The sequence below is a fragment of the Sinocyclocheilus grahami genome, unplaced genomic scaffold (genome assembly GCF_001515645.1).
Source record: "Sinocyclocheilus grahami isolate Dianchi unplaced genomic scaffold, SAMN03320097.WGS_v1.1 scaffold1943.1, whole genome shotgun sequence".
In the NCBI taxonomy this organism is placed as follows: domain Eukaryota; kingdom Metazoa; phylum Chordata; class Actinopteri; order Cypriniformes; family Cyprinidae; genus Sinocyclocheilus; species Sinocyclocheilus grahami.
Genome location: NW_015507122.1, coordinates 85,118 through 97,731, shown reverse-complemented (window position 1 = coordinate 97,731; position 12,614 = coordinate 85,118). Strand labels below are relative to the sequence as shown.

Genomic DNA, 12,614 nt, shown 5'->3' with positions numbered 1-12,614 from the left:
TTGGCTATTGCTACAAATATCCCCCAGCGACTCAACACTGCTTTTGTGCTGCAGGGACACAGATAATGTATGGTGGCACACCGTGGCTGTGGTTGAAGTAGGCGAATCCGTGTCCAGGGTAGAAGGCGCTGTGGTCTTCGATGGCGTAACACTGCATGCGCTCGTTGTGCTGGACGGTGTCCTGAATAGACGTGTCCTCACCGGTTAACCAGCGCCAGTCCTTCATACAGCCGTCCAGTCGAGGGTTAACCTAGGGTTGGACGATATGGCCAAAATCTTAATTTCAGTCGATACGATATAATTCCGATATCGATATGAACACTATTTAAAAAAGCCTCATAAACAGATGTCTCACAACAGATGTCTGTGCATACAAACTGAATTTGCCAAGTCTATGAAACCTCCTCCTATAAAACTATATAAACGGCACGAGTAAATTAATGTTCTACTTTTATTTGTATTTAGCCTTCATACAAACAAGGAATATGAAATCACTGTCAAATAAACATCTCAGACTCACCTTATTAATATTAATATCTTTAACTAGGCTAACATACACGACCAGGCAAATGTTTTTGAACAGTAAGATTTTTAATGTTTTTAAAGAAACCTCTTCTGCTCAGCAAGCCTGCATTTATTTGATTCAAAGTACAGCAAAAGCAGTAATATTGTGAAATATTTTTACTATTTAAAACAACTGCTTTCTATGTGAATATGTGTTAAACTGTAATGTATTTCTGTGATGTGCAGCTGTATTTTCAGCATCATTCCTCCAGTCTTCAGTGTCACATGATCTTCAGAAATCAGTATAATATGCTGATCTGCTGCTCGAGAAACATTTCTGATTATTATGTTGAGTATAATTTTTTCAGGTTTCTTTGATGAATAGAAAGTTCAGAGTAGGGTGAAAAACACTTATTGTGGACATTTTTATTCTGGAAGTGAACTAATCCTTTAACTCTTTCCCCGACAGCTTATTTTGATGATTTCCACTAAAATTTCATGGCCCACAGAATATTCTGTTTTATGAATATCTGAACGTGCAATACATCAAAATAAAGAACCGACCCTCTACATTTAAACAAAAAAATCAGTTTTATTCCAGCTTCGAGCATTCTTTTTTATCCACACATGAATGTAGGTAGGTTTCATTTTTGAGCAAAAATCTGAGAAAATCACTACGTCTGGATCATATTCAGTAATATTATCAAAGCAAAGCTGCATTAGATGGCTTCCATCAGCGCTCCCAAAGCTTGCACAGGTCTTTCTGGATCAACATTTCACTCGCTAACATTAGGCAGTTTTCATTTATATATGCTGTTAGTGTTGATGATTGCATTATTTTTCATATGCATGCGCTTACATCTGAGAGCGCTGGTTTCTGCGTCTTCCTGGTCTGTGTTTTTGATCGAGTGACTCGAGACTCATTCAGGAGATGCGCAAAAGCGCCCCCTAGCGTATAACCGCGAGAATACGGAAACCCGGAAAATTCCGGTTAAAGTCGAGTTAATGTATTTATTTTGTCATGTCAGATTATGACGCTGAAGCTCACCCTGCTGACCATCCCGTCGTCTCTGAAGGGAACGCCGCCCACCGTCAGGTTGAGCTCATGCATGCCTTTATTCAGCGTGAACAGATCTCCGTTCACTGCGATCTTCATCACCGCCTCCCTGTCAATCTTGATGATGAGGCTCCGCCCCTGTTCCTCAACTGAGATCTGAGTGGACCAATGAGGAGAGAGTCGAGTTGCATTTGTTTCTATAGCAGTTTTTACAACACAGATCGTTTCAAAGCAGCTTTACAGTAATAAACAGGAAAATAACAGTTTTAATGTTGTAAAATTTTAAAAATAAGAGAGAATAGAATTGTGAGATGTTGCTAGCCCAGTGGTTCTTAATCCTGGTCCTGGGGACACACCCAGTTCAGTTCACAGAGCTTTCTCCTAATGAATCAGATGCGTAAAATAAGGGAGAACCACAGTGCTAGCCAAACTCAAACCTGCATCTCACATGAGCTCAATGTGTCATGTGTGAACTGCTCTGTGTCTCAATCGTGTGTGTTGTTTAGCGTGACCCCTGCAGTGACCTCTGACCTTATGCCACTGGCCATCATTGACCTGCGGTCCACTGCTGGTCACTCGACTCACGGCTCCGTATTTCAGCTGCAGCTCCAGCTTCCCATGATGCATCACCAGAACAATCCAGGAGCTGTTCAAGTGGCCGCCGGCAAAGAAGATCACACCTTCGGGGTCGTAGGTCCTAAGGTCAAACTCTGCCATGAATCTGAGAGGAAACAGGGAGTCAGTATCAAACACAACATGAAATCGGCTGTTACAGTGATCTTACTGCTGCAGTACTAATCCTGAAAACCATCATGCGTGCTCACCCGGTCTGGACCCTGCGGCGGAAGCGCAGCCGGACCACAGGAATCCCACTAAACATGCGTCCGAGGTACAGTGAGCGCGAGTTCCTCCTCATGTCCAGCGGCCGATGAAGCTTGATGGACTTCAGACACAGAGAGGAAGATGAGCTAAATATTCTCACAAAATCAAATAATCAAGCTGAAGATTTGCATGTGAATTTACGACTTTTTAAGACCAAGTAAAGAGAGTTTAAGGAATAAATTGAAGGGAACACAATACATAATGATCTCTAAATGTAAATAACACTTCAGAGTTTCAAAATACAATTTACAATAGATCTCCATTAATTGAACTAGATCTCCAGTACAAAAAATTTAAATAAAACTTCATGTGGTCAAGTAACTTACTGTACCTTCTAATCACATTGCAAAAAAAGTGCTGTTCTTCCTCAGTATTTTTTATCTCGTATTCCAGTGCAAATGTCTAAAGATTCTTAAAGCAAGATACATTTACTGCAGAAGCAAAATTAAGATAATAAGTGTTGTTTTCTGAGAAACTGAAGTGGAGTTTATGATTAAAATGAGAACAAATAACTGCCAATGGGCTCAGAAAAATCAGCTTCATTCAAAGGGAAACAAGTTTTTATTCTATGTGAATATGTGTTAAACTGTAATGTATTTCTGTGATGTGCAGCTGTATTTTCAGCATCATTCCTCCAGTCTTCAGTGTCACATGATCTTCAGAAATCAGTATAATATGCTGATCTGCTGCTCGAGAAACATTTCTGATTATTATGTTGAGTATAATTTTTTCAGGTTTCTTTGATGAATAGAAAGTTCAGAGTAGGGTGAAAAACACTTATTGTGGACATTTTTATTCTGGAAGTGAACTAATCCTTTAACTCTTTCCCCGACAGCTTATTTTGATGATTTCCACTAAAATTTCATGGCCCACAGAATATTCTGTTTTATGAATATCTGAACGTGCAATACATCAAAATAAAGAACCGACCCTCTACATTTAAACAAAAAAATCAGTTTTATTCCAGCTTCGAGCATTCTTTTTTATCCACACATGAATGTAGGTAGGTTTCATTTTTGAGCAAAAAGCTGAGAAAATCACTACGTCTGGATCATATTCAGTAATATTATCAAAGCAAAGCTGCATTAGATGGCTTCCATCAGCGCTCCCAAAGCTTGCACAGGTCTTTCTGGATCAACATTTCACTCGCTAACATTAGGCAGTTTTCATTTATATATGCTGTTAGTGTTGATGATTGCATTATTTTTCATATGCATGCGCTTACATCTGAGAGCGCTGGTTTCTGCGTCTTCCTGGTCTGTGTTTTTGATCGAGTGACTCGAGACTCATTCAGGAGATGCGCAAAAGCGCCCCCTAGCGTATAACCGCGAGAATACGGAAACCCGGAAAATTCCGGTTAAAGTCGAGTTAATGTATTTATTTTGTCATGTCAGATTATGACGCTGAAGCTCACCCTGCTGACCATCCCGTCGTCTCTGAAGGGAACGCCGCCCACCGTCAGGTTGAGCTCATGCATGCCTTTATTCAGCGTGAACAGATCTCCGTTCACTGCGATCTTCATCACCGCCTCCCTGTCAATCTTGATGACGAGGCTCCGCCCCTGTTCCTCCACCGAGATCTGAGCGGACCAATCAGGAGACACGATTATTTCTATAGTGCCTTATACAATACAAATCGATTCAAAGTAGCTTTACAGAAACAAACAGGAAGCAACATTTGCAAAATTCGTCAATTATGAAACTAATTTAATTTCAGCTGCAAAGCAGCTCTACAGAAGACAATAGAGTGATTATTCAGATTGATTCAGTTTCATCAAAACGTGCATCAAAAGTACATTTTAGATTTTCTAAAATACCTTTTTAAAATGTTTACATTTAAGGAATAAATTGAAGGGAACAATACGTTAATTTGTTTTCTGATCAAATGTCTAATTTCATGACGCACGCGTTACAGTGTTGCTATGAATGCAACTTTCAGCAGATCTGCATTACTTTTTAAAACATTTACATTAAAACCATCCTCATGCAACATTTAATGCAACTTTATGAGTTTAAGACTTTCTGCTTCAATTTAAGATCATTTTAAGGCCTTCATTTGTGGAAGGGAAAGTTAAGACGTTTTAAAACATGCAGAAACACTGAAGATGACCTGATGCTTTTTTTTATGCCTGGATTTATTCATTCATTTAAAAAACTAAATGCAATTCACACAGACAATGACTAGAATGCATGGTATTTCCGAACAAACTTTCGAACTTTTGGTATTTTCGTGGGATATGAATTCGTAAGCTGGTGTTAATGTTCTGAGAAAGACTCTTTGGAAGGCTGAAATGATTTTTTTAAAAATCAGAAAGATTATAGAGAGAAAACAAATCAGAGAGAGTTTCAAGAGTTAATTATTCTGAACAGGATTGTAAAATGTTTCAAGCCAAACTCGAACCTGCATCTCCCATGAGCTCAATGTGACATATATGAACGGCTCTGTGTCTCAATGGTGTGTCTGTTATTAGTGTGACCCCTGCAGTGACCTCTGACCTTATGCCACTGGCCGTCGTTGACCTGCGGTCCACTGCTGGTCACTCGACTCACAGCTCCGTACTTCAGCTGCAGCTCCAGCTTCCCATGATGCATCACCAGAACAATCCAGGACCGTTCACTGCGATCTTCATCACCGCCTCCCTGTCAATCTTGATGACGAGGCTCCGCCCCTGTTCCTCCACCGAGATCTGAGCGGACCAATCAGGAGACACGATTATTTCTATAGTGCCTTATACAATACAAATCGATTCAAAGTAGCTTTACAGAAACAAACAGGAAGCAACATTTGCAAAATTCGTCAATTATGAAACTAATTTAATTTCAGCTGCAAAGCAGCTCTACAGAAGACAATAGAGTGATTATTCAGATTGATTCAGTTTCATCAAAACGTGCATCAAAAGTACATTTTAGATTTTCTAAAATACCTTTTTAAAATGTTTACATTTAAGGAATAAATTGAAGGGAACAATACGTTAATTTGTTTTCTGATCAAATGTCTAATTTCATGACGCACGCGTTACAGTGTTGCTATGAATGCAACTTTCAGCAGATCTGCATTACTTTTTAAAACATTTACATTAAAACCATCCTCATGCAACATTTAATGCAACTTTATGAGTTTAAGACTTTCTGCTTCAATTTAAGATCATTTTAAGGCCTTCATTTGTGGAAGGGAAAGTTAAGACGTTTTAAAACATGCAGAAACACTGAAGATGACCTGATGCTTTTTTTTATGCCTGGATTTATTCATTCATTTAAAAAACTAAATGCAATTCACACAGACAATGACTAGAATGCATGGTATTTCCGAACGGTCCTGAGGTCAAACTCTGCCGTGAATCTGAGGAAGTCAGCATCAAACGAGACGTCACAGTAACTCTAATGAGAGAGCTTTTGGTTCAACAGATTGATCTCACAAAGCGGCTCTCGTGTTTTCCTGTGATGCTTGTTTTATCTGCTTATTCACTTACAGCTGAGGTCAAAAGTTTACACCCCCCTTTCAGAATCTGAAAATGTTAATTATTTTACCAAAATAAGATTGTGTTGTTTTAATTGTGCTCTATAAATAAAATAAAGCCAATAAGATATTACAGTGCAGGCGTGCTCACCCGGTCTGAACCCTGCGGCGGAAGCGCAGTCGGACCACAGGAATCCCGCTGAACATGCGTCCGAGGTACAGCGAGCGTGAGTTTCTCCTCATGTCCAGCGACCGGTGAAGCTCGATGGGCTTCAGACACAGAGAGGGGGATGAGCCAAACATTCTCAACATAGCTTTTATAATTTTATTAGTTTTCACTGCCAGTTATTAGTTAGTTAAAGCAGGGTTATTACTTAACTAAATCTAAAATTAAAACCATAAAAAAAAAATGTATTACTTGAAATAAAATAAAAGTTAACCGAAATAAAATACAAATAAAAAACATTTTACTTCAACTACTTTCCAAGACAACATTTCTAATTTTAATTCAGTTTAAACTGATGTATTAAAATAACTAAAACTGAAAAAAAAAAAATATATATATATATATATATATATATAAACTACTAAAACTTTTAAAAACATGCAACAAAATACTAAAACTGTAGAATAAAAAAAAAATCTATATTATTATATGAATAAAATATAAATATAAATAAAAAGTATAGCAGTATCTCAATGATACTAAAATAACACTAGTCTAAAGTTAACCCAGTCAGTGTTTTAGAATCATAAATGAACAGAATTATTATTATAGTTAGTTATTATTAGTGATGACAGTCCAGTCTGACATGATTGGTTTGTAGTTATATAAAATAAATATGAAACTGCTGAGCTTTAAAAATCATTCTGATCTTCAATATTAATATATTACATTATTAATTTGCAACATAAATGTCTTTACTGTCACTTTTGATCAATTTAATATGTCCTTGCGGAATAAAAATAGTAATTTCTTTAAAAAAATTAAAAAGTCATACTGAACACAAAATTCATATATATAAACATCATAGCACAAAAATAAAAAAATGCCCATATTACAAAATATAACATTAAAAAGTGTATAATTCACTTGTTTTTCTAAAGAAACATTGTCCTACAGCGACATCAGCGGGTAAAGTTACGCCTCCCCTGAGTCCATTGGGTTTTAACAGACCCCCCCCCACAGCGTGCCATGAGCTTTTGGGGGTAATTGAGAACGAATGGGGGAAAGTCACATGACAGGAGGCAATGCCTCCATCGTGATATGTTTGGATATGGCTGGTTATGTTCGGCTGTGATTGGTTCATGTAATAAATCCCGCCTCTTGTGTTCGTGAATCAGTCTGAATGAACAATATTATGACGTTAATGGGAAGACTAATTTTAAAAAGTAAATAAACAACTCACACAACACTTAGATAGAACTACTGTGTGTGTGTGTGTGAGAGAGAGAGAGTGAGAGTGTGTGTGTGTGTGTGTGAGTGTGTGTGTGAGTGTGTGTGTGTGTGAGAGAGAGTGAGTGTGTGTGTGTGAGTGTGTGAGTGTGTGTGTGAGTGAGTGGGAGTGAGTGAGTGAATGTGTGAGAGAGAGTGAGGTGTGTGTCTGTGGGTGTGTGTGAGTGTGTGTGTGTGAGAGAGAGAGAGTGAGAGTGTGTGTGTGTGTGTGTGAGTGTGTGTGTGAGTGTGTGTGTGTGTGAGAGAGAGTGAGTGTGTGTGTGTGAGTGTGTGAGTGTGTGTGTGAGTGAGTGGGAGTGAGTGAGTGAATGTGTGAGAGAGAGTGAGGTGTGTGTCTGTGGGTGTGTGTGAGTGTGTGTGTGTGAGAGAGAGAGAGTGAGAGTGTGTGTGTGTGTGTGTGAGTGTGTGTGTGAGTGTGTGTGTGTGTGAGAGAGAGTGAGTGTGTGTGTGTGAGTGTGTGAGTGTGTGTGTGAGTGAGTGGGAGTGAGTGAGTGAATGTGTGAGAGAGAGTGAGGTGTGTGTCTGTGGGTGTGTGTGAGTGTGTGTGTGTGAGAGAGAGAGAGTGAGAGTGTGTGTGTGTGTGTGTGAGTGTGTGTGTGAGTGTGTGTGTGTGTGAGAGAGAGTGAGTGTGTGTGTGTGAGTGTGTGAGTGTGTGTGTGAGTGAGTGGGAGTGAGTGAGTGAATGTGTGAGAGAGAGTGAGGTGTGTGTCTGTGGGTGTGTGTGAGTGTGTGTGTGTGAGAGAGAGAGAGTGAGAGTGTGTGTGTGTGTGTGTGAGTGTGTGTGTGAGTGTGTGTGTGTGTGAGAGAGAGTGAGTGTGTGTGTGTGAGTGTGTGAGTGTGTGTGTGAGTGAGTGGGAGTGAGTGAGTGAATGTGTGAGAGAGAGTGAGGTGTGTGTCTGTGGGTGTGTGTGAGTGTGTGTGTGTGAGAGAGAGAGAGTGAGAGTGTGTGTGTGTGTGTGTGAGTGTGTGTGTGAGTGTGTGTGTGTGTGAGAGAGAGTGAGTGTGTGTGTGTGAGTGTGTGAGTGTGTGTGTGAGTGAGTGGGAGTGAGTGAGTGAATGTGTGAGAGAGAGTGAGGTGTGTGTCTGTGGGTGTGTGTGAGTGTGTGTGTGTGAGAGAGAGAGAGTGAGAGTGTGTGTGTGTGTGTGTGAGTGTGTGTGTGAGTGTGTGTGTGTGTGAGAGAGAGTGAGTGTGTGTGTGTGAGTGTGTGAGTGTGTGTGTGAGTGAGTGGGAGTGAGTGAGTGAATGTGTGAGAGAGAGTGAGGTGTGTGTCTGTGGGTGTGTGTGAGTGTGTGTGTGTGAGAGAGAGAGAGTGAGAGTGTGTGTGTGTGTGTGTGAGTGTGTGTGTGAGTGTGTGTGTGTGTGAGAGAGAGTGAGTGTGTGTGTGTGAGTGTGTGAGTGTGTGTGTGAGTGAGTGGGAGTGAGTGAGTGAATGTGTGAGAGAGAGTGAGGTGTGTGTCTGTGGGTGTGTGTGAGTGTGTGTGTGTGAGAGAGAGAGAGTGAGAGTGTGTGTGTGTGTGTGTGAGTGTGTGTGTGAGTGTGTGTGTGTGTGAGAGAGAGTGAGTGTGTGTGTGTGAGTGTGTGAGTGTGTGTGTGAGTGAGTGGGAGTGAGTGAGTGAATGTGTGAGAGAGAGTGAGGTGTGTGTCTGTGGGTGTGTGTGAGTGTGTGTGTGTGAGAGAGAGAGAGTGAGAGTGTGTGTGTGTGTGTGTGAGTGTGTGTGTGAGTGTGTGTGTGTGTGAGAGAGAGTGAGTGTGTGTGTGTGAGTGTGTGAGTGTGTGTGTGAGTGAGTGGGAGTGAGTGAGTGAATGTGTGAGAGAGAGTGAGGTGTGTGTCTGTGGGTGTGTGTGAGTGTGTGTGTGTGAGAGAGAGAGAGTGAGAGTGTGTGTGTGTGTGTGTGAGTGTGTGTGTGAGTGTGTGTGTGTGTGAGAGAGAGTGAGTGTGTGTGTGTGAGTGTGTGAGTGTGTGTGTGAGTGAGTGGGAGTGAGTGAGTGAATGTGTGAGAGAGAGTGAGGTGTGTGTCTGTGGGTGTGTGTGAGTGTGTGTGTGTGAGAGAGAGAGTGAGGTGTGTGTGTGTGTGTGTGTGTGATCACCTCACAGCTCCTGAAGTCTTGTCCCAGTCTCTTCCCCTGCCGTCCGTCACAGTAGCAGCGGAAACTTCCGGGTGTGTTCACACACTCCTCCTCACACACGTGCGTCTCACACTCGTCCACGTCTGACCGGAACAACAGGAGCATGAGCTCAAACACACTCAATACTCTCATTCATCAGCATCAGGGCTCATATTCACTAAACATTTGATCTTATCACAAAGATTTTTCCTAAATAGCAGTCAAAGTTAAAGAGTTTCACAAAGCTGCTGAGACAAACTTGTACTGAGGAACAGAGAGAAGTCTTAAGCTCAGAGTGAGGGGGCGGGGCTGAGCTCGTTGCTATGGTGAAGTCATCATGCTTATTAACTATATTAAAGCGCGATATTATGTTTCTAAAAAAAAGTTTTGTTCCGAGGCAGATTGTTGGAAACAGCTATTTTAGGATAGTTTGTGGCTTCACTGCTCCTAACCTTCCTCTAGTTTTAGAGCGAAAACACTTCGTGAAACACTCTTAGAGCAAACATTTAGGAGTCCTACATTTAGGACTGACACGCTCATTATTTTGAAGATTTTCTCCTAAATCGGCGAGCTATCAGCTACTTTTAGCCTGAAGATGTTTTGTGAATACAGGCCCAGATCAACACTTTCAGCTCTCACTAATCTAGAAACACAGCATTTATAACCTAATCTGAGAGTGATTCTTCTCCTGCTCTGCGTGTGCTTCAGAGTCAGCAGGGACTGACCTGGACTGAAACACACACGTTATATCATCTTATTTCTTGTTTTGGATGTAATGGTGCGTGCTGATAAACATGAGAATATACACTGTGGAAATATGATTGTAACACTGATGACGGGAATCCTAAAAGATGAACCACAAACGAGCTGGAGGAATGTTCCTCGGTCGACTGTGTAAGAACTGAAGAGGATCTGTCGAGGCGTTATGTAAGCAGTTTCCTCTCTACAGTAACGACTAGGTGACGAGCCACAAAAAAAGTCATGTTCCCAAAAGAGCATCATGTAATGAGATGGAAACGTCCTGTGCTGCTGAGACTGAGACGAGGAACATTATGAAGAAATCTCCGCTCCTTCAGACTGATACAGAGCAGGGCTATCCTCCTTAGCTGAAACTAAAAGCAGAAGAAATAAAAATGTCATATTAAAATAAAATAATGCTAACTGAAATCATTTTTTAAAAAATTATTTTCCAAGGCAACTTTTCATATTTTCATTTAGTTTAGCACGATGACTTAAAATAACTAAAACTAAAACTGAAGTGAAACTATATAGACATAAAACACACGTAAAAATAAAAATGACAAAAAACAAAATTACTAACTCTAAAACTAAAATGAAAACCATAAAAATATGAATGTTAACCGAAATAAAGAAAAAAAGGCAACATTTCTAATTTTCATTAATTATTAAAAAAATATTTATTGATTTAATATTTACTGAAAGATTTATTAAAAAAATTTAAATGACAAAAAACACTCAACAAAATGACTAAACCTTAAACTACAATTAAAAAAATTCATATAAACTATAATAGGATAGTTTTTATAACACGTATAAATACGTTTACATGCGACCAAATAATCAGTTCGTAATCGGACTGAAAAGCCTTCACGTACACCTGAATCGATCCGACTGAGATCAAGCTGAATGAAATTTCGATAGAATTGAAAACAGAAACTGAAAGGACTGTGCATGTGCAATGACAACAAAGACTCTGTGTGCAGCACAAACACATATCTCACTGCATTATTACAATTAATGGCTAAATGTTTGTTTGGAAATGTAAACTGATATTTCCCACTGACACACTACAGCAGGAGATAGACATAACGGACTTAAACACACTTTTAGCTGCTGGAAACACTGGTGTTGTAATGGTTCTGCTGCTCCGAGCTTCGTCTCGCTGGACTCACCTGCACAGCTCTGGGTGATGTTGTCATAGACGAACCCATCCTCACACAAGCAGGCGAAGCTCCCGTCGAGGTCTGAGCAGCGCGCAGATCCGCAGACGTCTGGAGTCTCCACACACTCGTCCACATCTGTGGAGAAACCAGGAGATGAACCCCTGCGATTCACTGAGTCACAAATCAGACGCACAGCTGCTAACCATGTTTTGATTAATAATCAGTTTTCATTCTGGAGGAGAAAGTATTTGCAGCAGTGAATAAACTGCCATATTATTAACAAGAACATCATTCTTATATATCATATTGCAGTATGTATTGCAGTATTTTAAAACTAAAAAATTAATTGGATGAAATTAATAAAAAAAAACTAGATTTCTCCAAAAGCACATGCATTGCATTCAGAGTACACCTTGCCTTTGCAGCACTGTGCTGTATTGCAGAGGTTTACAAAAAGCAGGTAAAAAAACAACAACAGAAACGTAAAAATGCACTAATAAATAAATTGTTAAAAATAAGTTTTACTAATTAAGTAAAAAATTAAAATATAAAAATATTATTATTTTAATCCAATTCCTTTTTTATATAATTTTTTTAAACTTAATTAGCGTAATCTTATTTTTAACTATTTATAATTGCATTTTGTGTCTTTTTGAATAATTCTTTTTTTTTCAAATTTAAAATAAAAAATAATAAAATGTTATAAAAATATATTTATTTTAATCCAATTTTTATTTTTTATTTATTTGTACACCTTGCCTTTGCAGCACTGTGCTGTATTGCAGAGGTTTACAAAAAGCAGGTAAAAAAACAACAACAGAAACGTAAAAATGCACTAATAAATAAATTGTTAAAAATAAGTTTTACTAATTAAGTAAAAAATTAAAATATAAAAATATTATTATTTTAATCCAATTCCTTTTTTATATAATTTTTTTAAACTTAATTAGCGTAATCTTATTTTTAACTATTTATAATTGCATTTTGTGTCTTTTTGAATAATTCATTTTTTTTCAAATTTAAAATAAAAAATAATAAAATGTTATAAAAATATTATTATTTTAATCCAATTTTTATTTTTTATTATTCAAAAAGACACACACTGCATTCAAAACACACAGTTCCTGGAAATCAAACCCACCACTGTGCTATACAGCAGAGGTTTACACAAAGTAGGTAAAAAATAATAAACGGGGTAAAAATTTAAAAATATTATAAAAAATATTATGCAAAAAAAAAAAAAAAAAA

At 38.8% G+C, this 12,614-nt stretch overlaps 1 protein-coding gene across 1 annotated transcript in view; it reads right to left on the bottom strand.

Moving 5' to 3' along the window:
• The window catches only part of LOC107573434 (growth arrest-specific protein 6-like), a 35,250-nt gene that overhangs the window by 4,926 nt on the left and 17,710 nt on the right, over nucleotides 1-12,614 (bottom strand). The window contains exons 6-11 of the mRNA XM_016259870.1: nucleotides 11,376-11,501; nucleotides 9,445-9,566; nucleotides 2,386-2,504; nucleotides 2,093-2,282; nucleotides 1,553-1,717; nucleotides 82-250 (exon numbers count right to left, since the gene is read on the bottom strand). Of these exons, the coding sequence (XP_016115356.1) occupies nucleotides 82-250; nucleotides 1,553-1,717; nucleotides 2,093-2,282; nucleotides 2,386-2,504; nucleotides 9,445-9,566; nucleotides 11,376-11,501 (891 nt within the window). The remainder of the gene's footprint in view (nucleotides 1-81; nucleotides 251-1,552; nucleotides 1,718-2,092; nucleotides 2,283-2,385; nucleotides 2,505-9,444; nucleotides 9,567-11,375; nucleotides 11,502-12,614) is intronic.